This window comes from Phodopus roborovskii, unplaced genomic scaffold (assembly GCF_943737965.1).
Source record: "Phodopus roborovskii unplaced genomic scaffold, PHOROB, whole genome shotgun sequence".
NCBI classification, from domain to species: domain Eukaryota; kingdom Metazoa; phylum Chordata; class Mammalia; order Rodentia; family Cricetidae; genus Phodopus; species Phodopus roborovskii.
The window spans coordinates 16,589,073-16,613,896 of NW_026125278.1; the positions used below are offsets into that span (position 1 = coordinate 16,589,073).

The 24,824-nt window shown below is 40.3% G+C and overlaps 2 protein-coding genes across 6 annotated transcripts in view; one reads left to right on the forward strand and one right to left on the reverse strand.

Annotated features, from left to right (window-relative positions):
- Positions 1-6,034, forward strand: part of Ankrd13c (ankyrin repeat domain 13C) — a 44,706-nt gene extending 38,672 nt beyond the window's left edge. Inside the window, exons 12-13 of the mRNA XM_051195742.1 lie at positions 1,301-1,401; positions 3,762-6,034. Coding sequence (XP_051051699.1) covers positions 1,301-1,401; positions 3,762-3,892 — 232 coding nt within the window. The 3' untranslated portion in view covers positions 3,893-6,034. The remainder of the gene's footprint in view (positions 1-1,300; positions 1,402-3,761) is intronic.
- A 3,252-nt stretch (positions 6,035-9,286) lies between these two features.
- The window catches only part of Srsf11 (serine and arginine rich splicing factor 11), a 28,701-nt gene continuing 13,163 nt past the window's right edge, over positions 9,287-24,824 (reverse strand). For 2 of the 5 annotated variants that reach the window (XM_051195749.1, XM_051195764.1), the window contains 11 exons: positions 24,658-24,791; positions 20,823-20,932; positions 19,941-20,033; positions 19,430-19,479; positions 17,702-17,829; positions 15,958-16,039; positions 13,824-13,955; positions 12,248-12,337; positions 11,158-11,274; positions 10,712-10,844; positions 9,287-10,612 (listed from right to left, as the gene is read on the reverse strand). In XM_051195749.1, the coding sequence (XP_051051706.1) occupies positions 10,418-10,612; positions 10,712-10,844; positions 11,158-11,274; positions 12,248-12,337; positions 13,824-13,955; positions 15,958-16,039; positions 17,702-17,829; positions 19,430-19,479; positions 19,941-20,033; positions 20,823-20,932; positions 24,658-24,791 (1,264 nt within the window). In that variant the 3' untranslated portion in view covers positions 9,287-10,417. The remainder of the gene's footprint in view (positions 10,613-10,711; positions 10,845-11,157; positions 11,275-12,247; positions 12,338-13,823; positions 13,956-15,957; positions 16,040-17,701; positions 17,830-19,429; positions 19,480-19,940; positions 20,034-20,822; positions 20,933-24,657; positions 24,792-24,824) is intronic. The other 3 variants (XM_051195760.1, XM_051195758.1, XM_051195752.1) reach the window with 3 other exon arrangements.

Below are 24,824 nucleotides of genomic sequence, written 5' to 3' on the forward strand. Positions count from 1 at the left end.
AACAGACGGAAATGAAAAAGGAAAGGCCAAGGGAGTATGAAACTGAGCAGAGAGCAGCACGGACACAAGCAGACCCCTCAGACACAGCTGACGGTAGCAGATGATGAATGGGTCAGGGACAGGACTGAGCACAGGCTAACTTCCAAGTGTGGCTGAGCTAGTGTTCGAGATATGATAGACAAAGCATTTGATTCCAAAGTGGGTACAAAACAATTGCCATAGAAAATTGCCCTTTTAAATCACAAGGCTTCTTTGCTTTGATAGGGCCTCGCTCTTGCCCAGCCTTTGCTGGAACTCCCCTAGTCTTCATGCTTCAGGATCCCGAGTGTTGGGGTCATGTGAATTTACAGGTGTGAACTACTCCACCAGGTTCTAAATAAACATCTGGGTTTTGTTTCTTTGGTATAATCTTATTTATTTATTTGTAGTGCTACAGATTGAGTCTAGGACGTTGTTCGTGTTGGGTAAATAGTCTACATCGACCTCTATTTTGTAGCCTAGCCCTCAGTTATTAAGAAACAAATTTAAGTCATGTGGGCAGAGAAAGCGTACAAGTCACACACCCTAGTTTTGACACATAGGTAAGGGTAAATTATGCTCAGGCCCACAATCCCAGCTGTCTGGAAGACTGAGGCAGGAGGACCACAAGTTCAAGGCCAGCCTGGGTGAGTTAGTAAGAATACGTGTCTCAAGATTTTTTTGGAGCCTGTCCTGGAACTAGCTCTTGTAGACCAGGCTGGACTCAAACTCACAAAAATCCGCCTGTCTCTGCCTCCTGAGTGCTTGGGATTAAGCTCAGTGGTGAGTGCTGGCCTTGTATGTCTAAGATCCTGGGGCCAACTCTCTGCCCCAGGGAAAAAAGTAAAGGAAACCAGTGTGGTCTGTGTGTCCACTTGCTGCTTACTCAGTAAAGGAGAGCAGTGATTTAATGTGTTGAGCTGTTGCTTACACTGCAAGACACTGTTGAAAGAAAAATAATAGTAGGTGCTGGGATAACCCAGTCATAGGATCAAAGGAACTGTCTTATGCCTGTGACCCAGGACACTGGTGAACCCTGGAATCTAAGCAGAGGGATTGGTGGTGTGATCTGAAATGTGTGTGAGCCAGGATCATAAGTAAGATTAACCCTTCTGACCTGACGGTGAAGCTCAGTCTTGGAAGTAGACGTTCACTTCAGTCTTACATCCCAGAAGCACTGAGGAGTTAATCTGCCTCAGTTTGTCTGGTTTGAGCTGTGCACTTCAAGAACAACCTTAAGGACTCAAAACCATGGAAACATTGTTATTCTTTCATCTTTCAGATTATTGAATGTTCTAGAAGTAATAGCACCCTTCAAGCACTTTAACAAGCTTAGAGAATTTGTTCAAATGAAGCTTCCTCCAGGCTTTCCTGTAAAATTAGGTAAGACAAAATTTCAGGTGTAATTTTAGTGTTTTGGTTTTTTATTCAAATTTAGTAAGGTATATATTTTAAAGGGCAATGAATATACCGGTTGTTTATTTTCAAGGTTCTGTTATTATTTTAAGTGCATTGGTGTTTCTGTTTTGTTATATGTATAAAATTCCTGAGAAATACAGTAGCTGATGCAAGTTTTGATTTCTCTGTGATTTAAATGAAATGAAATACAGAGGACATGGAAGCACTCTCTTGCAGCAGAGTGTGTGTGACTATTTCAGTTACTAAAATAAAGAAGTACTGAGATACACAATGAAACAAAAGATATGCAGGCTGCACAGCTTCAGTAAGTAAGAGACATTTAAGAGACCTTTGCAGAGATATAGTTGGCACACTAGTTCCTATCCAAATTTCTGGAAACAAATCATTCAGTATTTGCATAGGAAGTAGAATTCTGCATTAGTTTCCTAGGTCCTTCCTAGTAGCTGTCATAGAGTGCCTTCTGTAGCAAGATCCCATTGTCTGGTAGTTGTGGAGCTGGTGTGTCAATCAGACCAGCATTATCATCAAGGTGATAATTTTGCTGACTTCTAACCTGGTACCTCTTGAGCTTCAACTGATCCCACATGTTGAAGTGGTATTCAGTTTCTGGTGTTCTTTCTCAGGGCAAGGAATGCTTGGTGATTCTTGTGTAGATGTCCCTGCAAGAGACCCTAAGAGGCCAAACTTGGGGGTCATTACAGCTGACCTGTTTTGACAAGGAATCAGTCACAGTGTATTAGCAATTATTCCCGTGGGTTGATCCTAACTCCATGTCCCAGCACTGCAGCCATGTGGTGCAGGTATGCCCATGAGCAGAGGGACCAGAAGTTCCTCTAACACACTCCTGGTCTGACAAAGGCACAGATACCTTCTGTGGTGATATTTTGTTTATAACAAATAAAGCCTACCTGAAGATCAGACTGCAAAGCTAGCCACAGGCATAGAGCCAGACAGTGGTGGTACACACCTCTAATCATAGCTGCCACACTAGTCAGCAATAGAGGCCAGATAATGGTGGCATACACCTTTAATCCTAGCACTCAAGAGCCAGAGGCAGCCACCCTGGGCTACGAATTGATCCAGTCTAAAAGAGAATCAGCTCACACAAAGGTGATCTCAGCACTGGGGATCCCATGCTTTTAATCCCAGCACTAGAGAGGAATGTAAGGCTGGAGGAGACAGGAGGTCATTGCAGTCTGAGGAACAGTACAGTCTGGAGATGCAGTCTGAGGACAGGATCACCCTTTCAGTCTGAGCATTGGTAGAGTTAAGAGCTAGTGGATAGTTGCTTTGCTTCTCTGATCTTCAGCTTTAATCCCAGTATCTCTCTCTGGGTTTTTACTATTTGTGCAGCATACTTCAGTGCAGAAAAGAAAGATAGTTTTCTACTACACGTGATGAGTGGTGGGACTTCCATAAACGGAAATGGCCAGCCAGAGTGTAGGGGTCCACCCTTTAATCCAATCACTCCAGAGGTAAAGGCAAGTGGATCTCATGATTCCAGGACACAAGGACAGCCAGTACTATACAGAGAAACCCTGTCTTGAAAAACAAAACAACACCCTCGCCCCCCCCCCAAAAAAAAAAGGAAAGAAAAAGGAGATAAAAGAAACTCGGCCTTCCTTTCTTACCTTAGTTTGCACAGAAGTTAATGGTCATAATGTTAAATGTGAAATGTAAAATTACCAAAAATTTTAAAAGAAATCTAAGGATCTGGGTTAGGAAAACTCTTACAAGCCATACAAAAATAATTCAGTCAGAAGGCCTGAGTTTGCCGACTCCCTGGAGACTGTGCCAATAGGCAGCAGTGGAAGCTAGGTGCTCCAGAGTGCCTGTGGTGATTGTCTCATGAAAGCTTTTCCCCTCCTGTTTCTGCAGACACAATACTAAGCACATAACAGTAACTTTATTGTGTTTCTCACCTTGGATAGACTCTTGGGCTAGATAGATGGATCCACTTCAGAGGCTGTTCATGGGTGAAATCTGAGGCCCCATATAAAGGAATCAGACCAGCTTCTGCCTGGCCTGCTGTTTCCAGGAGCAGAGCAGAGCAGGTGAATGTACTCTGAAGATTCACTTACCATTTGGGCCAGAAACTCTTGTATGTGATTGCTGTGCTCAAGTAGTGTGACATTACCCAGTGGATAAGATGTCAGCATTTAAAATCAGGGCTTGTGCCACTGTGGAAGGCAGAGCAGCCCAGGGAGCGGCTGAGGCCCCTGCACAGGCTTTGGTGGATGCAAATTGGGTCGCTCTGGAAATGCAGTTTTGTGAAGGAGTGCCACAGATGGGCATCTGACAGCATCTCACTCTTTGTTCTCCAGATATCCCCGTGTTTCCCACGATCACAGCCACTGTGACTTTTCAGGAGTTCAGATGTGATGAATTTGATGGGTCTATCTTTGCCATCCCTGAAGACTACAAAGAAGACCCGAGTCGTTTTCCTGACCTTTAACTCATCCAGAAGAACAAGAGGCTCCGGGCGGCAGGGACAGAGCTTCTGTAAGCAGAGGGTCGACACATCAGTGATGTGATGAGAAATGGACCTCTTGTAAAACGTCCGAAGCGTCCTGGTGTGCCATTCATCTTTTCAAAGTCACTTCCTGTCTGTAATAGTTTGACACCCAGTGACCCTGAGACCTTCCTATGTAAAGCAGCTGTGAGTGCTGTGGTTTTGTTTTTAAAGATTTTTACACTTCCTGTTGGAATATATATGCATATAAATATATCTATAGCTATATCTAAAACACTCCTGGACCATTAACGTAAATTCAGTGTCTTAAGAGATATGAAACCCCTTGAAACGTGTCACCTTCGTCCAGGGTGACATGTATAATGTTCTTTAAAACTTTTTCATCATTATGTAGAGTTCTTTAATTTGAATGTTCAATGAACTAGAAGGAAATGAGTTTTCTGAGGTGAACAGAGCAATGAATGGTAACCATCAGTTGCATTTACAGCCTGCTGCAATACATTCCGAGGAAGTGCTCCCTGCAGGGAATGTGGTGCCCCGCCCCCCAGCACCTAAGTAACAGTTGCATTTACAGCTGCAGTGCATTCCGAGGGAGTGCTCCCTGCAGGGAATGTGGTGCCCCGCCCCCCAGCACCTAAGTAACAGTTGCATTTACAGCTGCAGTGCATTCCGAGGGAGTGCTCCCTGCAGGGATGCGGTGCCCCGCCCCCCAGCACCTAAGTAACAGTTGCATTTACAGCTGCAGTGCATTCCGAGGGAGTGCTCCCTGCAGGGATGCGGTGCCCCCAGCACCTTGGTGCAGCTCATCGTGGTGCTCTTTGTTTTACCTTTTCCAGTGGAAACTGTTTGTTACCAATCTTCCTTTCCTAGAACCTCTTTTTTGTTTGTTTGTTTTTTGTTTTCCTAAACTTGAGTATAAAGGTTCTTGTTCTGTTGATAGGTACGGTAACATGCCTACAGCTAGCCCTCTCCCAAGTATCAGCACTTTAAAACAAATTCCAAATTTTTAAACTTGCTTCCTAGTAAGTGCACATAAGACAGATTATTTTTAATGGAATATGGATGCATTGGTGTCAATTTTAAAAAAATACATATTTTGGACAACTATGTATGTAATGCTTTCAAAATAAGGTAAAAACATTTTATATGCTATATTTGTTATAGGCTAAAAGTCCAGAAACATGCAAGATTGACTTTTTTTTAAGTCACAGGAAAATATTTACTTATTTCTGTCTCCAAAATGTTAAAAATCATGCATTATTCATTTTTGCACTTAAATTTTTTCATATTTATTGCAAGATGATTTGAAGGTCCAAGAATGAAAATAAATTAGGAGACTAATGTCTAAGGTATCATGTTCTATTAAAGACTTAGCTAAATGTTTATAAATGTGTCCTGATGAAATGTGTCAAGGATGCGCCTGTCAGGTTGTTATAGTGACCCATAGTTTAAACTTGTTACCGAGATTTTAAAGACTTTTATCGAAGGGTTGACTTACTTAAAAACCCAAAGCATCAGCCATCAGATATTTATCTTTCTACGATTACATCTCACATAGTGATTCCACCTTGTGTATGTTGACATTTTATTACTTTTTATAAGAAAATAATCAAGAGTTAAAAATTCAACACCCTAATCCCTCCAGTAAGATCATTGTAAGAATTGAGAAACCCAGAGCTAGCTTGACGGAATGGAGGTTATGTCCCTGGCATTCAGACCGTGGCTGCTCCAGTGGATTAGTAGCTACTACTCTGTTTTGCTGTCAGTCGTGAGGCCTGAGGATCTGAAGGGCAGTGACCACTGTTGCTTTAGGTTCCCTGGCTCTATAGACCATGTAGGAAAAGATGGTAAATTGCAGCTTGAGACTTAGAATTTTTTACTGTGAATATTTTGCTGTGTAACACTGGAGACGGGAGGACTACTGAAAATCATTGCACTGGATTGTACTACTGAAGATTGTTGCACTGGATTGTTTTGAGACTTGAGTTTTTCTTTAATGAATAGTAGAATCAGATTGTCCATTCCAAAATGTCTTTTCTCTGATCACAAAGAACAAATGTATCTCTTATGATGGTGGGAAAAAAGGAGTTAATAATTAATGCAAATAAACTTTTCACAATATTATATTTTCATGATGTGTCTTTTTAATCCTGTTATTGAATTAAGAATCAGTATTATCTTTTATGTTTTGAAATGTAGGTATGTAAAATTAAATATGTAAATTTAAAAAGTTGAGTAGTAAGGGTCCCGTTTGTGATACTTCATCACTCAGGTGACTAGATACGGGAACCATTTCATGAGCCTGTCATTAGTAGACATTCTTGGGTAAAGAGCTACAGTTTTGTAGACCAGAGCCTAACATAATCCTCATTAGAGAAGGCTGCAGATGTAGAGACCCTCAGGCAAATATTAGGTGGAGTTTGGGGAATTCAGTTTGGGGGGGGGGATTCTAACAGCCAGAGGGGTCAAGGACACAATAAGAACATGACCCACTGAATCAGCTAACCAGGGTTCATATAGACTCAGACTGAAGTGAGTCATGGAATTCTGTAAGGGTCTGAACTAGGTGCTCTGCATGTATGTTATGTTGGTGGTTTTGTGGGACTAACAGCGAAGTAGGGAGGGGATCTGTCTTTTCTTGCTTTTGGGGCCCTCTTCCTCCCACTGGTTTGCCTCTTGCAGCCTTGCTATGTGGGCAAACTGGCCTTACTGTAACTTGTGCTGCATTTGGTTGGCACCCTGGGAGCTTGCTCTTTTCTGAAGGGAAAAGAGCAGTGGGTCTGAGGAGAGCACAGGTTAGGGAGAGGAAACGGGAGAGGGAAACTGTAGTCATATTAGAGAGCATACAACAGGTATCATGCATGGCTCAGTTAAGTACATGTTGATGGTTGGAAACCTACATGATTATTAGCTAATAGCAAGCAGCTGAATGTAAAACTTAAAGCCTGAATAAAATCTGGGTTTTCAAATCAAGTGTAGTGACACATGCATGTAGTCCATCCAGCCTGTCTGGGAGACTGAAGCAGCAGGATCAAGACAACAGCTTAATGAGACCCTATGTCAAAATGGGTAAAAAAGTGGTTAGAGATGCAGCACTTTGGTATGGTAGTCTACAGCAGATAGAGATCTGGTGCTTGACTGGACAGTAGACCCACTTTGCAATCAACTAACAGTCAAATTTGCCCACAGAGAATCAGCCATGCATGACTTGGTAAACTATTAAGCTGCAGGTTTATTTAAAAAAAAAAAAAAAAGTATTCCATGCCAGAGACCTCAGGTAGCATTAGCTGCCATCTACAAGTTTCACAGCATGTCAGCAGTCATTCAGATCTCAGTGTACCAAGGGGCTAGCTTTAGGTAAAAACAACAAAGAGCTGCTCGTTTCAGCTTGCTCTTGAATAGTTCTTCTAACCTCTTTGTCAGTTCAGTGCATTCAAGTCTACAGGCACTGAGTCAACCAAGTCATCAGGCTTTGATGATTTTTTAGTGATTATGACTTTAGAACAGAAACCGGTACCAACACAGAGTAACCCTATCTCCGTTCTCAAGGATGATGCTGACTGGTAGAAATTATGGAGAGCAACATTAAGTTTAGCTTTTGTTTACTTCTTGGGGTGCAGCAGCAGCAGCTCAAGATTTCTGGGGTGTCTCTAGTTCCCCAGTCATCCTGCTGTACACCCATGCGTCAAAGTCACAAGTAACAAGATGGGCCATTTCAGTCTGCTCTGTGGGATCCAGCCCTTCCACTGACTGGATCTTCTTGCAGTACCAGGCACAAAATTAAGTCATTAGAATCAAATCACTTCCTACACACTAAAACGTCAGCTTTTCTGATAGCTGCTATCATGAGTCAGTGCAATGATGGACATTAATTTAGGTTAAAAAAATTTTTTGTTAATGCCCAGCACTAAAAATTACGCTTACTTGCCTTCAGAAAGTTAAGTCAATCTGTATCTAAAATATTGGAAAAGTAAAAACTTCATCTTGGAATAACATCCTGATTATTAAAGATTTGTAGCATTCCACTTGTGACCCTTAACCTTCAATTTCTCATGAAAAGAAAAAGCAAACATGTATCTACCAGTGAGTTTTAAAAGGAAGTACCCTTCTCACATCAGTGGCATAATACTGTACAAAAATAACCTCATAATAAGCTGCCTACTAAAAAAGACTAGACATATTTTTATAGACACAAGATACAGTCAGAGCTCATCTTCCCATAAGGTGCAGATGCCACCCAAGGGAACTGGGTGGCATACCTTGAGCCTGGTGGTTCAATTTCTGGCACTCCCTGTACTGTTTAGTTTTCAAATAGGAGCTGGCTCCAATCCACCAACCCAGGCATGTACTTCTACAGTTCATGCTTGCCCACCAGCTCCCTGAGGCAGCTTACCATGGGAACATTATCTTTCACAAATTACATAGCCTGAAGTTTTTCATGACTAAAAACTAAGCAAAATAAATGACAAAACATTTTTCTAACAAAACCATTTTTATTTTAAAATTGTTTTACCACCAAATACAGAGAACTCAGTGTGGTGGCAGTGCCTATTTGGGTCCAACTGTTTGTTGGCTAAGAGGCATGGGGTGCCAGGCCAGTGCAGCACCAACTTTGTGCAGACTTCACCACAGAAATGTCCTAAATAAAACTGCCTTCTGGCAGCATCTTAAGTCATTGGCACTGGCTTAAAACAAAACTGTAGAGAAGTAAACGTCTGCACTAAGAGAAGTCACAGACAATGAAATAAATTTTGGATATTGATTTGCCCTGGGAATTGCCAGTATTTTAATTGTTTCTGACAGAATTGGTCATACTGACACAAATGTACCTAGTAAGTTTTAAGCGAATGTCACCTATATTCAGCTTTGTTTTAAAAATGTAGGGGGCATTCAGATCATAAGTGGAATTTGATGCATCTGTCATAGACCAAATTCCTGCTCATAAAATCTTTAAAAAGTTACTCAACTACAAACTGTACAAATGCTGCTTTTCTATACAGCATTCAATTTAATAAGTTATATTTAAAACTTGAAGGCTATACCCCAGTCTCAGTCTCCCTCTCGGCTACCCAACACTAGCCATTATGTTTAGTATTGTAATACAATACAAACTTGTGACCAACAACTTCTATTATTTCAGAAAAAGCAAATTTCCGTAATTTTAATGAAAACATAAACTTACTAGGTAGGTATAGGCGAGCTCATATTTATCCCCAAGACACTGTTGCATGACACCAGTCCTACATCCAAAACACGAGTTAAGCCATAATTTAGACAGAAGGTATCGTTGACAATTCTGCTGGCATCTACCCCGAAGAGGTAACGATATACATTCAACGTGTGAATAAACACAATGCAGTTCTACAGGCGCTTGACTTGTGAGTTTAAGGGTTTTATTATCAAAGTCCTGTAAAACAATTTCAGAAACTGTACATCAACATGGCACAGACGGTAGCCTACTTTTGTCTTTTACTGCACAAAAGTGAAGCTTTAACTCCTGTAACTAAGAAAACAGTTACCTACCTAATCTGCATATAACATGGAATCACTGTGCATAAGATACTACTGCAATCAAAGTAACACAAGTTTATTGGTTTTTGTACAACTTGAGATCAAATAAAAGTACATTATCAAGATTTGTCGTATTTTAAAAGCACATGAAGGTCATTTTAAAATGCACCACCACCTCCTCTTGTTCAACAGTGAGCTTTAAAAACTAAACAAAAGTTGAAAACTGAAAATCAGGACGAGGTTATTTTCTCCTAGTGATGGGCTGGATAAGCAGGTTGCGTTCACTGGTAGAGATGTGAAATAAATTATTGGAAAAAAAAAAAAACCTAAGTAGCTATGAAAATGTGAACAACTCTAATTCAAAACATATTTTTACAGCCAGTTTTATTTGAAATTTTTTTCTGTAATTTAAAGCCTACTTAGCCATCAAAAAAGGTTAGTGCATATATAACCTTTGAAAGTTAAACAAAGCCACAAAAATTTAGCCACAAGGCTCAAAAGGCTTATCTATCACAAATGCTTGTTTCCAGATGTAACTCTAAGAATGTTAATTTGTCATGTCAACAAATAAGACCATTAACTAGGTCACCATGTTGGAGGGTTTCATGACATTTGGGGTAACATGCAATCAGTGCATTCCCTACGTGGCTCTATCACGGCAAGGACTCAAACTCTAGAAATACTCTAAGTGAACGCACTGAGAATCATACGACAGAGACAATCCATGCCTGCTGGAGATGCATGCAGCTGTTCATTTGTGTTAGAAGCAGCAGTTGTACAGCTGCTTGGTCACGCAAATGGGTATCACCATGGCAGTGCTGGTCACCCAGGTACCACTTTCTAAAAGCTTTTGCTGTAAAGAACTAGAGGTCACAATTGGGTGTTCTGCAACCATTGGTAATGTGCAGCTGTATACACCGAGGTGAGATGAACACACACAGCATTAGGTGTCACCAGGGATGATACCGAGGCCCATCTACAGCCGGCTTCAGGGGCTCAGTCACTCATGTCCATGTCTTCTTCGTGGTGGTCATCCCCGTTCACTTTGGACTCTCGCAGGTCGCCCACCCCCTTCTCCACAGAGCACTCCTTTGTTTTAGGGGACATTGCTTCCGACGGTCTCTTCTCCTCTTTCTTCTCCTTCTCGCTGTCATAGCCCTGCTCCTCTTCATCATAGTCTCGTGTCACCTGCTTTGCCAAGGAGAATGGAGAAATGAGCTTCTCCAAAGGACAAGCACTTCTGAAGGAGCGGCAGCGCCAGAGCGGCAGCGCCCTGGCCTGTGTACTTACTTTGACGTCTTTGTCGCTCTCAGACTTCCTTTCTCGCTCCTTCTCCTTGTCTTTGCTCCTCTTCTTTTTACTTGTTGATCGTTCCCTTTCATCTCTGCCTTTGTCCTTATCTTTCTTCTTTTCTTTTTTATGTCTGAAACAACGACAGTTAAATGTGCTTCTTAGAGCTACTGTTACAGGCAGCAGGTCTCACTCTGCTCAGATGACAAAGATTGCAAAGGAGACTCATCTGAAACATCGGGCAACCAAACAAACAATTTAAGCTGGATACAGGCCTAAAGTGGTAGTACCCCACCCCCACAAGTGCACACTGAAAATCTCTTAGGGATTTAATTCCCCCAAAAGAAAACTGAAGCTTATATTTGAAAAAAAAAAAAAATCTATCAGTTTAAAAACTTCATTAGTCCCAAACAGGAATCACAGGTATAAACAATCGATACCCCTACCTCCGTGGGGATGGAGAGCGGGACAGCTTTCTTTTAGGAGACCTGGGCTTTTTAGGAGACCTTGTACCACTCCTGCTTCGCCGCCGCCGTCTCTCCCTAGGATCACAAATGTGCAAACTAGGCTTTAAAATATAGTGTGGTCTCACCAGCTCCACCAGAAACTTCCACAGCCAAAGACCTACTTCACAGTACTGTTTCAGGGCAAAGCAAGCTCAAGCTTAAGACTAATGTGCTGGATAGATCTGGAAGGAGCTGAGGAAGGTATAAACCCCTTATCACATTAAATGCAAAAAATAAAAAAATAAAAACAAACCAAAAAAAAAAAAAAAAACCACCTCTACTCTAGCACTCTGGAGTGTTTTCACTTTCTTAATGGTATTTTGGAGACAGGGTCACATAATACAGTCCAGGTTAGCTTTAATTGGCATTCTCCTGTCTTAGCTGGGTTTGTAATGGGTGTGTGCTGCCATTCAGTTTGGTGGTTCTTTTAAAAGGAAAAAAATATTAGCCTTTCATCTAGTGCTGCAGTTTTCTGTGCCTCATCAGAAACAATACCAAATTCAAGGCCACCAGAACTTACTTTAACTTTCTTCTCCAAAATTTACAGTATCGACTCTTGAGTCTTTGATTTACTTTTCAGTGTTTGAGAAACAGCAAAAACCTTCTGGCACATTCATATAAGGTAAGTGTGTCACACAAACACAGAAAATACAAGCATGTCTGAACAACATCTGATCCAGTTGAACATTAAGAATATATTTTCTATGAAGTTTGCCACATCATTTCCATTTCCAGTATAATAATTTACATACAGGGACTAAAGTCTTAGAATGACATACTAATCACTTAAAATGCCTCCCACTCATTTATTACAAAACTACTACATGGGAAAAAAAAAAAAACATTCTTGAGCATAACACTTGGAAATGGTGAGCATCACAATAAAGCTACCCTAACAACTTAGTGTGCTCCAGTCATCAAAACTTGGCTGTGTAAGCCTCATTTTCTCATCGTTAAGGTATCTGAATGTGGACATCTGTGTCCTAATGAAAAAGAGTCACCATTCAGGCCTCAGGGGCTACTGCCTTACCTGCTTGCACTCCGAGAGCGTCTGGCTGTACTGTAGCTTTTTGGTGGAGTTTTGGATCGTTTCTTTTCTTTATCTTCTTTCTTTTTGTCTCTAACAAACATAATTTAATAAAGTGTAAAGGACTAATACTTCACTCCATGTAATTCTCACTCTTGTTATGACACATGGCATTGCGTGGTCTCCCATTCTCTTGATAGTCCACCGAGAACTTATCTCCAATAGTGAGAAAGAACGCTAGTTAACTTCTTGTCTGGTTCTGAGTTCAATGGACTTCACTGCTGTTGGTGGGTCCTTCTCACTTGATTAGTTCCTGAACTCTGTCACAACGTCAGAAACCCATAAGCACCACAGCCAGTCAGTGTTTCCTTCAATGAACACATGCCCAAGACACTCCTATCACAGACTAAGTGAAGTTCCCACCATGTTTTTGCTACTGCATACTCTGGGCTAGTCGGTATTATCTGAAAACTCTTTTGCCACAATGGATAGGTAGGTACTGCAACTACACTCTTGACAGGTCCTTCCCATTTATTCCTACATAAATCCCACAGTACACACTCTCCACTTGTGTCCCTCCCTTCTCTGCTTCTCTTGCCAACAGCCTTTATCACCAACTCTCCTAATGGGCTCCAGGGTACTTCTCAAGCACACCATGCACTCCCTTTAAAGGTACAAGGCTCTCCTTTCTGTGACTGATCAATACCCCTGCATTTGTGCAGCCATCTCTTAACACTGTTCCTTCCCATGTGACTATTTGTTTTCAACACAAAGTTCTTAAGGACTGTCCAATTCCTTCTGTGTATGAAAATAGATCTTTCTCATCAGTGATAAATGGCTGGGGTGGAGCAAAAGGGAAGGAACTACTGTCTTTTAAGACCAGACCACTGAATTAAAAGAACCTGTCCCTGAATGAAAAGATGGTTCTTTTATAAAAGGCACATTTTCCTATTTTTAAACTTATATGTGTATATCTGCATAAACTTTTGTGGACCAGAGGAGTGTTGGGTCCACTAGACCTGGAGTTATAGATGTAAGTCACGTGATGTCAGTTCCGAGAATCAAATGTTTCCAATCACTGATGATGATATGAAGATAAATGAACACAGATAGGTGTCCGCGTGGAGCTCCTTGGCAAAGGACAAGGGAGGTCAAGGAGTCCTGAACCCAGGCCCACAGCAGTGGTAGACCGAGCCAACAAGGTAGGTGACAAGGGTAGCCAAAAGAATTTATTACTAAGAAAAGAAATTCTATAGGGGCTAGAGATGGCTTAGTAATTTAGAGCATTTGTTGCTTTCAGAGGACCTGGGGTTCAATTCCCACCACCCACATGGCAGCTCCTCTGTAGCTCCAGTTCCAGGGGAACCAATACCCTCGTCTGGCCTCTGGGGGCACCAGGCACGCACATGATGCACGTATGTTACACCTTCAGCTTGACAGGAGACAAGAAAATCAACAGTAGCATCCTCAAGCCTTAGCTTCTTTTCCATTTAGCTACCACCCCATACCTCACCCATGCTGTAACAAGAAGCATAGCACTGAGGTCTCAGGAATGCCTGTCTGTATTGTACAAATATACCTGGCTTTGGAGGTGCTCCTTGACCTTCTACCCCTCTCTCTAGAATGAGATCGTCTCCGTCTTGGACTTTTGGATCTCCTTCTACTTCTGGACTTGGAGTGTGACCGCCTCCTTGACCGGCTCCGTGACCGCCTAAAAAATGAAAAAGAGCAGTATGTGTGATGGGAGATGTCATTCTGTATATGTTTCTCATACTGGTTAATGAATAAAGCACTGTTGGCCAATAGGAAAGCAAGATAGGAGGGACTAGGAGACAAGGAGGAAATAGGAAGGAAAAGGAGGGGTCAAGATGGAGAGTCTGGAGAAAGCAAAACCGCCATTCCTCCACTCTCGGTAAGACCACGTGGAAATACGTAGAAATGGGTTAATAATTAAGACAGAGCTAGCCGATAAGAAACTAGCACCTGGCCAATAGCATTGTATCAAATACAAAGTCTCTGTGCATTATTTGGGGCTGGCGCAGCAGCGGGACAAGACCGGCGGCGGGCGGAAAAAACCTTACTGCTTACACAGATCTAAAATGCACAACACCTACCTCAGTGGTGTGAGCTATGTATCAAGCACTGAAGAAAAATTCCCCTCCATTCAGCTGCTGTTATTTATCATTTACCAACTGTCTTTTAACCTCAGAAACTACAAATGCATGGATTCATATGCATGCACTTTGTGACTGTGACAGCCTATGCACATGCTCTCAACAAGGTGATCCCAGAAGATTCCATAACAAAAACGCAACAGATATAGGTATTCTAAATGAGTATGTGAAGGATGTTTCCTCTAAGATGAACAAAGCAAATTACCCCTTAAGGAAAACAAATCTGTTGCCAATAATAAAATCTGGCGAGGAAAGGGAGGGTGGAGGGCGTACGTACGTACGTGTGTGTGTGTGTGTGTGTGTGTGTGTAAACCTGATGCTGCTAGATGAAGGTTTTCTGATGAAATCTGAGGTGACATCAAATGCCATTTCACAGAATTGGGTAGCAACCAGAAATCATATCAAATTGGGCAATTTATGGAGGGCGCGTGTGTGTGCGCGTGTGTGTGCGTGTGTGTGTGTGAGAGAGAGAGAGAGAGAGAGAGAGAGAGAGAGAGAGAGAGAGAGAGAGAGAGAGAGAAAACCTGATGCTGCTAGGTGAAGGTTTTCTGATGAAATCTGAGGTGACAACAAATGCCATTTCACAGAATTGGTTAGCAACCAGAAATCATATCAAATTGGGCAATTTATCAAAGAACAGTGATTATAATTGCCCAAAAATATTAACACTAACTCTCCTTTTCCTTACTGCATAGCCAAGAGCCTAGGTTTTAAAATAGGTGTGAACAAGGCTAATCATGTTCAAGACAAATAGTATGAAATTCTCAAAGAACAAAAATATTATCTTAAAAATATGTGAATCAAACATGGTGATATGGTCTTTAATTCCAGCACCTGGAAGAAGCATGTGGATCTTTATGAGTTTGAGAGTAGCCTGTCTACATAATGCATTCCAAGCCACCCAAGTAACTACCAAGGCCCTATGCAAAACAACAGTCCCTTGCTTCCCCAAGAAAACAAAAGTGAAGAGAATATAGTGTAAAAATTTGAATGTGAAATCCTATTTCTTCTACTGAGCTTAGATTGGTGAAGTACAGCAAACACCTTTTCACCATCAGGTGTTTAGGGGGTAGTTAAGGTTTTTGTTTGTTTGCAGAGCTCTGTAAATGAGATTGGTTAGCTACTATGACAGCCTTAATTTGTAATAGGGTCAGAGATAACCACATAAGTTAAAGTACAATGCCTTTACTTTTTAAAGGGTAAAAGCTAGAGTCCTAAAACAGTACATGTTCACAAAAGGGTATAACTAATGTGGGAGAGACTATAATTAGCCTTAAATTTTGCTACATAGACATGAATTTCAAGTTACATGTGTTTCACACAACTATGGCATTGTAGTGTTTTAAGTTCCAAAGCTTTCCTACCAGTGAAGGGTCTTTAACTGCTTTGCTGAGTAGGAATTACCTGATTAAGTTACACCTTTCTCCTAATATACTCAAGGCAACTTTCTCTTACATTCTCAGCAATGACTAATGATTAGGCCCACTTTCTATAGGAGGTAGTCCGTATGGTGCAGTGATAGTCCAAGAGACTGCTAACCTGTGTCTGGAAGACGAGGGGGTCCTCCTCCTCCTTGAGCGTGACCTTGATCTCGAATGTCTTCTCTTTTCCTCTTTCTTGTCTGGATTTCAAAGAAAATGAACTTGTACTACTAAGAAATGCTTTACAGAGGTATATACTTGAGATTCAGGAATGGAACTCCTATCTTCTGACTGTCCAGAGCACATCTACCCACAGAGCCATCTTGCTGGCCTTCCAAGAATTCCTTATTGTTATTTCAGCCTTTATAAGATACCCTCAAATGCTGTAAGTGATCTTATATACAGACTCACCAAGAAGCTTGCTTCAGTGATATGAATTACCTCAGCTTTCAGTAAATCCTATGGCAATTTGTATTGCTAGCTAAGGTTTCCTCCACTACCTAAATTGTTCTAGGGGGGCCCAAGTGTCGCAATAAGTCAATGTGCAAAAGGCTATCTTTTTTATTCTTTGGTTTTCTGATTTGCTCTTCAGTAAGTTCTACTGCATTCTTCTTCCTTTCTGAGAGTGTTCCACAATTCAAGTTCTGGGAGACATTTTCAGCTCGACTAAGTGAAATGTTCTTATTATACATGTTTGTGTGTGGGTATATTGAGGACACTATGGTCACCGTCTTTAATACCTAAGCATTTATGTCAGAGTTCTAAGCCAAAGCCATGACTCATTATCCTGCCACTGTACCTGAGTGACAGACTCAGACCGATTTTACTTTTTTTTGATCTGCCACCATTTTTAATTGTACTTTTAAAAAGAAATTGTCTCACTTTAGCATACCAATTTTTTTTCTTCAGGATCTTATCAGAAGCAGGCATAAATGCTTCTTGAGATGGTTCAGCAGGGAAGTGTTCTGCTGCCCTTTTTACATGCTCACTTTCACCAAAATGATGCCTCCAATTCAGTTAGGTTATTCCATTCACAGGCTTTAATTTACTATGAATGCCACAAAGCCACATAACCACAGACTTCATTATAAGCAAAGCACATTCATTTCAGCCTCAGTCTCTAACAGAAGTTAGAGCATAAAAACTTGACACCTTACCAGATGATATGCTTAAAGTACTTGCTATCAGTTTTTTTATTCTTAAAACTTACTTTCCAAATAGTAAATAAGAACATTTCCACTTACTAAGGAATAAGAGTTTAAAAAAAATGATTCGAACATTTAAATGGGAAAATGTGCTTCATTACCACAGATTCACATACACATAACATACACTGGGACAATTAATTTAATCAATCTCAAAAGGACAATCTATCTACAGCTAGTTTAGTGGCACCTGTGTTAGTGTTTACGCGTCTGTACTGGCCTGCCTTTGGAGTTCTGACAGGACACGCCCTCAGCTGCTGTCAGTAAGAACACCAGTTGTACCTATTCACTATGTCCCTTTTTCAAAGGCCCGGCCCGCTTCCCCCCCACCCCCGCTACTCTCGCCTACTGCTCCTGTCCCAGGAGGCTGGTCTCCCCACTCCCTACATTCAACTGTCCCATCTTTCTCGCCAACAGTTCTCTTTTAAATTACAACAACCTGTTTAGCACCCACAAGCCTCCCGTTTCCTTCTCAGAAACTCCTACCATACAACCAAAAGAATATGAATGAAAACTATTACACGATTTATCTCTCAGAATACAGAAAGTCTTAAAACAACAGAAAACCCAAGAATGTTACCCAACAACGTCTGCATGTAAGCCATTGCCAGCTCTACTAAGAACCCACTCAACATTCAGGGATGTGTGAGCACATACCTGGCTCAATGGCAGCAGAAATCAGAGACTGTGCCTCACGCACTCTCTTCATGGCTTCCTCTATTTCTTTACTAGACGTGTCTGATTTCAGACTTGGTGAAACAAGACCAGCAGCTACATGATTCAATCTAAAACAAACAATTGAGAAATAGTTTAAAATTTACCTTTTACGCTGCATCTGGGGAGAAATTGAGGCAGTGGCCAACAGTCCACAAAGTTGCACATGAAATCATGACCACAAAGGTTAAAGACATGCCCTTAAGTGTTTACATATGCAAGAAAAATAAACAAACAAAAAAACCCTAAACAAACTAGACAACAGTAATCCAAGGGGCAGAGCGAGATCTTATTAGAAGCAGGCATAAATGCTTCTTGAGATGGTTCAGCAGGGAAGTGTTCTGCTGCCAGACTCGTAACTGTGAACCAGATCCTTATTAAAACTGTTCTAACCTCCACACACACTGTAGCTTGTATGCACGCAAAGCCCCCTGCCAAACAGATCCAAAAATTCTTTTTTTAAAAAGAATGCTGAGTGTGATAACTCACTTCTTTAATCCTAGCACCTTAAGAGGCAGGGGCAAGACCATCTCTGAGTTTGAGGCCGGCCAAAGCTATCATGAGACCCTGGCTCAAAACAAAACAAAACGAAAGGAAAGAAAGAGTGGGCAGAGGAGCCGATAATGCACGGGTACTATTGTTGGGCTATGTGGACAATGACCATCACGTCAAACTGAACACGCCCTTTGCCTTGCCATATCTTCCCACTTATCAATAGTGACTTTGACCAACTTCAGGGAACATGGAATAGAGCTCCAATTTAGTTTACAGGGGGGAAAGGCCTATAATGTCACCATCAAACAGAAGAAAATGTCAAGTACCGTGTAAGAACACCTGTAAGAACATGATAGTGTTAGTCACCTAACAGGCACTTCCTTCTCAGCCTTACTTTTCAAATTCTCATCACCCTCAGGGCTCAGCCTCTCATCTACAAATCACGTTTTCTCCTGCGGCACCTTTCTACTTTCCCCATCTGAAGGCACATACTCTGCTACAATACATGTTTAATACTGACTACAGAAATATGCATATTTACTTACTTACATATTTACTTGAAGCAGGATCTTACTATGTAGCCCTAGATGGTCCTGGAAACTTGCCATTTAGACCCAAGCTGGCCTAGAACTTAGATCACATGCCTCTGCCTCCCATCCTCCAGTGCAGAGATTAAAAGCTGTGCACCACCATGCCTCACTCTAGTATTATGTACAAATCATCAAAATAAAACTTTTATGCTATCACTTTATAACAAGCCACTTACAATTATTAGGAAATACCCAAAACAAAACCCTTAATATTGGGGTCTATTTTTTTTGATGTCCTTTCTTATTTCTATACTGCGATACATAAAATGTATTAAGAATGATCTAAGAATACCTAACTTTCTTCTGTTAACATTATGTATTCGACAATGTAATAAATAACTCATGTCCTAAGAATAGTAAACTATCTTTCTATTAACAGTAACTCTTCCCCAAATTAGTGTAGTGGTCTATGCCTGGAGTCACAGCACTTAGGAAATAAGGACAGGATTTTGAGGCCAGGCTGGACAACACAGTGAATACATTGCAAGTCTGTTACACAGTCAGACTTATGTCAAAAAGAAAACAAGGTAAGTATTCTCTAGACAGTCACATAGTATATATCCAAGGAAGACAGGAGAATGCTTACTTGGGATCAACGGTGCTCATAAGCTTCAACAGCTGGTCTGCAGCAAGAGACTTAAAAAGAGAAAAGATAAATACAATGAGCACAGAGAAGGTAAGTGATTGCTATTTTATTTTCTTAGTTTGTTGGAAAGTTCTACGACAAACTGGCAAACAGTGCAACACTCTGTGTGCATCCTTGATAAATAGATAAATTCAAGCTAAGAATCCCCAAAACAGGTGATGTTTGTGGCTGCAGCTGTGGAAGAGTAGGGTAGCAATTATCAAGAGCAAGGCTGCGCAGACAGATGTACAGATGTACTCTAAAGACTTAAGAAGGAAAATGGTTTGAAGAATCAGAACACAAATAACAGAACATCTCTAAAAAGTAAGGACTTTGAAATAAAATAATCTTTAATATTTAAAGGATTAATGATTGATCATTCAGTGGTCATTTAAATCCCTTTTAAACAAGTTAACTAGTGAAACAATCTCCCACAAGAACAAGCTTACAGATCGAAGATAGAGAGATATACCTGAGAGTTCAAGTTTGTTCCTGGAAGCCCAAGTGCAGCAAGGGCGGGATCAAGAGCTGGAGCTCCCAATGCAGCCAGGGGAACAGCGCCAATCTGCAATGGTCAAGGTTTTCTCATATAAAACTTGACTTTCCGTATTGGGTCAGACAGTATCTTTTTCATCCAGATAGGGTACGTGTGTACTGTTTTAACAGCTCAATGGTATAAAACCATTTATTGCTATGGTTCAAATTCTGTCATATACAATATATATGAAGGTCGTGGCCGGCAGTTTCTAACACCTGTCCACATAATGGCCAGCCTTTCATTCCTTACAGAACATTACCCCTTTGAAGATTTACAATATGAATGAACATACGCACGCATGCACGCACGCATGCTCTTCTGTCCTGCTCTGGGCTATGATGATGATAAGACCCTATGTACTCTTTCTTCTGGCTGTTGTTACTTGATAGTTGTATGGACTCTGACTGAGGTAGAGGGATTCTTTTGGGAGCTCCCTTGTCCTGTCCTCCCAAGTGAGTTTTAGCACACTCTCCAAGGAAATACTCAGCCATTCTTTCAAAGTGCAAGTCTAAGCACCAAGTCCTCTGGTCAAAAATGTTTGTGTTCTTGTTCTGTAGTATTGTTCCTCACCAGGACTGCTATACATTCATTGTAATAATCTCCTCCTATGCACTACCCATCCCTGGTTTCTTATTTATATTTCTAAGATCCTGTCTTCTTCTGACACAATTTTTATTAATGCAGAATTAAATCAACATAAACGTGTAATGACTCTGACTTTCCATATACCAGTGATGAAGTTCATCTCCTATTGCCAATCACTACCTCACAAACAACAAATATGACTACTCTTTCAGAATTCAATGGCATAAGTACCTGGGTAAGTGGGTTGGGGGTAGGCAGGAGTCCACCACCAGGCAGAAGACCTGCCACTGCATTAGCTGGTGCCAATAGAGACAAAGCCTTAGTCTCATCAGGAATAACTCCTGCAGAGAAACATCCTTGCATGAGAACACACCCTCTTGTAAGACAGAAAACACACAAAAACACCCAGAAAATGTCTCCCTGATACACCACCTGAGTTTGTTGAAAGTACTTATGTTCGCTAAAATATAAAGTTTGATCTCTATGATTATTTATCATTAATTTATGTCAGAATGAAACTTCAATGTGTGAAAATTTGTTTCCTTTTTCTCTACAATGGTTAAGTTTCTAGAGTAAAAAAAAAATAGCACAATACACACTACTGTTTTGTTAACACTGCCAAGATTTCATCACCTGTACTCGATTTTTAAGTCATGAACCAAACGTAAGCAAGCACAGTCGGTTCTCCAGGGGTGTGCTCTCAACTTTCAAAAGCTGTTTTATGAACAACGACTCGTGTCGGCTGCTTCACTATAAAGCACACAGAAAAATCAAGATACACAAGACAAAAAAAGTTTGATTTAGGGGTTAATAATATGGTACAGTTACTATGATTTTCTTTACACCTACCATACAAATTTTGTAAAAATTAAAAGGAAAGTATGTAAAGGAAATACTCTGTTGGAATCAAGAGTAGGGCTTTTGCTGACATGAATATGAATGTTTCTGAAGATCTCTGAATACACAGGGGAAATGTATGTAGGAGCAGGGGGGGGAGCGAGGGAGGTACAGCAGGGGAGGTACAGAGAAAAAGAGAAGGGAGAGAGAGGAAAGGGAGAGAGGAGAGAGAAAGAGAGGGAAAGAGAGAGAGAGAGAAAGAGAGGGGGGAAGAGGTAAAACATGGCACATTCCTTACCTGTACAGTAAAATGCTTTAGGTTCCAATATGTGCCATGCTAACCATATCAAAAATGTTGCTACGTAGTGTCAGTTTAATATCTAACTTGTTCAAAACTCTTTAAGCCCAAAATAACATGTATGCCTGCTTTTAAAGCCTACTCTGTGTATTCAGATAAAATCTAAAGGTCCTAAGACAATTTATGTAGACAATTTAAATTCTATCCAACAGCAAAAGCCCTATACAGATGGATTAATCTGTTAATGTGCCCAAGCCCCCAAAGTGAGAGTTCAATAATACAATTAAACTACATATTTGCAAATACCAGTAGTATTTCTGTAATACATATTAAGAAACTGCATCTCATTATAAAACATACAATATGTACAGGGCACTTAAGAGAAACTGGATAAGCTGCAGAAGAAAACTGTTGGGTGGTATTTTCAGCAGGGCCTGGTATATAGTTCAGGCTGAACCAGGGAAAAGAACTGTAAAACACAACAACAAAAAAGAAAAACCACTGTTAAATAAAGGTAATGGTTCCTTCCACCTACACTGCGAAGTGCCGATAATATAAACAAAAGTACACTACACAGCACTGCTATCTTGCTTGTGTCAGAGCTGTCATCAATTTAGATACCAAGAGTTATGGAGGGAAGGGGAGAAGATCATTTGGATATAGGGCATTAATGCATTAATATTAACAAACCTACAAAGATTAAGGGATAATTTTGCATGCAAAATTATGTCTCAAGAGGATATATTATTTAAGTATCAACATCTTACTCAAATTAGTGCATTTGCAACATTTCTGGCAAACTAAAATCCTCTTGAATTTATTGTGAGACACCTGAGAGAAGATCTGCATCCATTAAAAAAAGTCATGCATCTGATCCTCTGATTTAAAAAGGACTAAAAATAAAACTACAATTTAAAAATAGCAATGAGGCCCCTCACCAGTTAATTTTCATGCGTCAAGAGTATTTTTTTACTGCTGCTTTGATAGAACCATGAAATACTGCATGAATGTGTAGAAATGAAAGAAAAAGAAACAGACAAAAGAAACAAACATTAACCAAGGAACCTAGATGCCCCCAAATCCATTACTATTAAGAGCACCTTCCACATCCAGCTATCTCTACATTTTACCAAGTAAGACTATTCTTACCGTATACTTTTGGTCTATTGTTCTAACACACTGACCAAGAGTCAACACCAAAGTGTTAAGGGCTAAAACCAGAGCGAATGGCAACAAAGGGATTGAACACATCAGTTTACTTGTGGAGGTAACATTAATACAGCACATCATACCACAAATTAAAAGCAGCAAAAACAGATTTCTGAACTAAGTATTTCTATAGTTCTATATATACTCCCCAAAACCTCACTTTCAAAAACACATCTACAAAAATTACTATGGCTTAAAGTAGTTATAAAAACCCAGTTAAATGATATACTATATTGCATCCCAGGCTCATTACATTTATGGCTAACTGAAGTTCTCTGCATATTACTCACATGGCATGACCGTTTCAAGACCTACTGTCTACTTTACTCATCCTGAATTGAGTTCTGTAAGTTCTCTGTTGGTTTAAGGTGGTGGTTAAGTCTTATAAGAGGCACACTGAAATAATAGGAATTGCTTATCTAAAATATACTAAATCAGCTTCTGTCTTTTCTTTGATAGAAATATTGTTACTAGCCTCACATCGCACATATTTTTACCAAAACAGCATGCCATAACTCATCTCTGAATATAATTTCCTTATAAAAACCAGAAGCTATTATGATTAAACATTTCACAACTTTCAGTATGATGGCAAATCTTCACATTTGTCTTCAATTATCTAAGAAGCCTCTAAAAAGCAACAATTACAAGATACTGCTTCCACTGACCAATTTATTGAAGGAAGGGGAAAGCATGTAGATCCCGGACAGTTTATTAAGTTATTACCTTAAAATTCAGTAATATGTCATAGCAATGATTTCCTCATTAAAGATTTATAGTTACCAAAAGCAAACCAAACAGCAGTTCACAGGGAACAAGCTAACTGTAAAATATGCCTTAGAAAAGTTTTACAAAATGGCATTAAAATAGTGCCGTCCTGTCACAGTGGCTTTTTTAGATCCAAAAACCTGCTCATTTTTTTTCTGTCAAATTACTTTAACAGCCTAAAATGTAAAAAGAGAGAAAATGCAGTTAACAAATGGTGCAGCAGGAAAACACTTGGGGGCTCGAGTGCTCGCTGGGTTAGTTAGTCTAGAGCCTGCAGCTGCAGAGCACCCACTGTGTCCAGCCATCTGGGAGGGTTTTGCATGTGCCTTCTCCACTACAAAAGTCACACACACAACAGAGAGAAGAGTTCATTATTTTGAGATATTCTAGAAAATATAACAAGAACAAGAAAATCTGGCATAAAAACATACACCCAGTGCCCATCTGGCACCTAAACTATAGGAAATCTTAAACTTTTTGCACAACTAAAATTATTGTAACCCTTGGTATACTGGAATTCATGTGGGGTTTTTGTTTTCAGTGAATAAGAGAATCAAGGAAATAAAACTTGCTTAGCTATTGATTTAGAACAAAAACACCATACATTTATTTGAAGATTTCTGTGTAAGAGCGACAGAGTATAATTCTTTACCTTTAGAACTTCTTAACATTATTTAATATATCTTAGTTTTAATTAGGAATTCAGTTTTAATAAACTTAAAACATTTTAAAGATACCAAAGAGTTAATTACCTTATAAAGCAGACTTGATTTCTAAGTTTTAGAGTAAGAGAAAAAAAAAAATCTCCAAGAAAGAATTAATGGAGTGCAGTATAACAAGGGTTTCAAATTAATGCTCAGAGTTTACACAAGCTGGTGATGCTTACTCTACACCTACACTGTGGCCGATGGCCAGGCAGGGGTGCCCACGTAGGTAGTGAAACAAAGCACAAACCTTCAGCATATGGTACGACTATCAAAGCTCTGTCAACGAACACAGTGTTTGTCAGATGCTGTGCCACAACTGCTGAGTCTGGGTCATGGAACTTAACAAAGCAGACACGAGAGGAGACTGGCAAAGGTGAGTCACTAAAAGACAAATAAATAACATTAGAGAAAAAT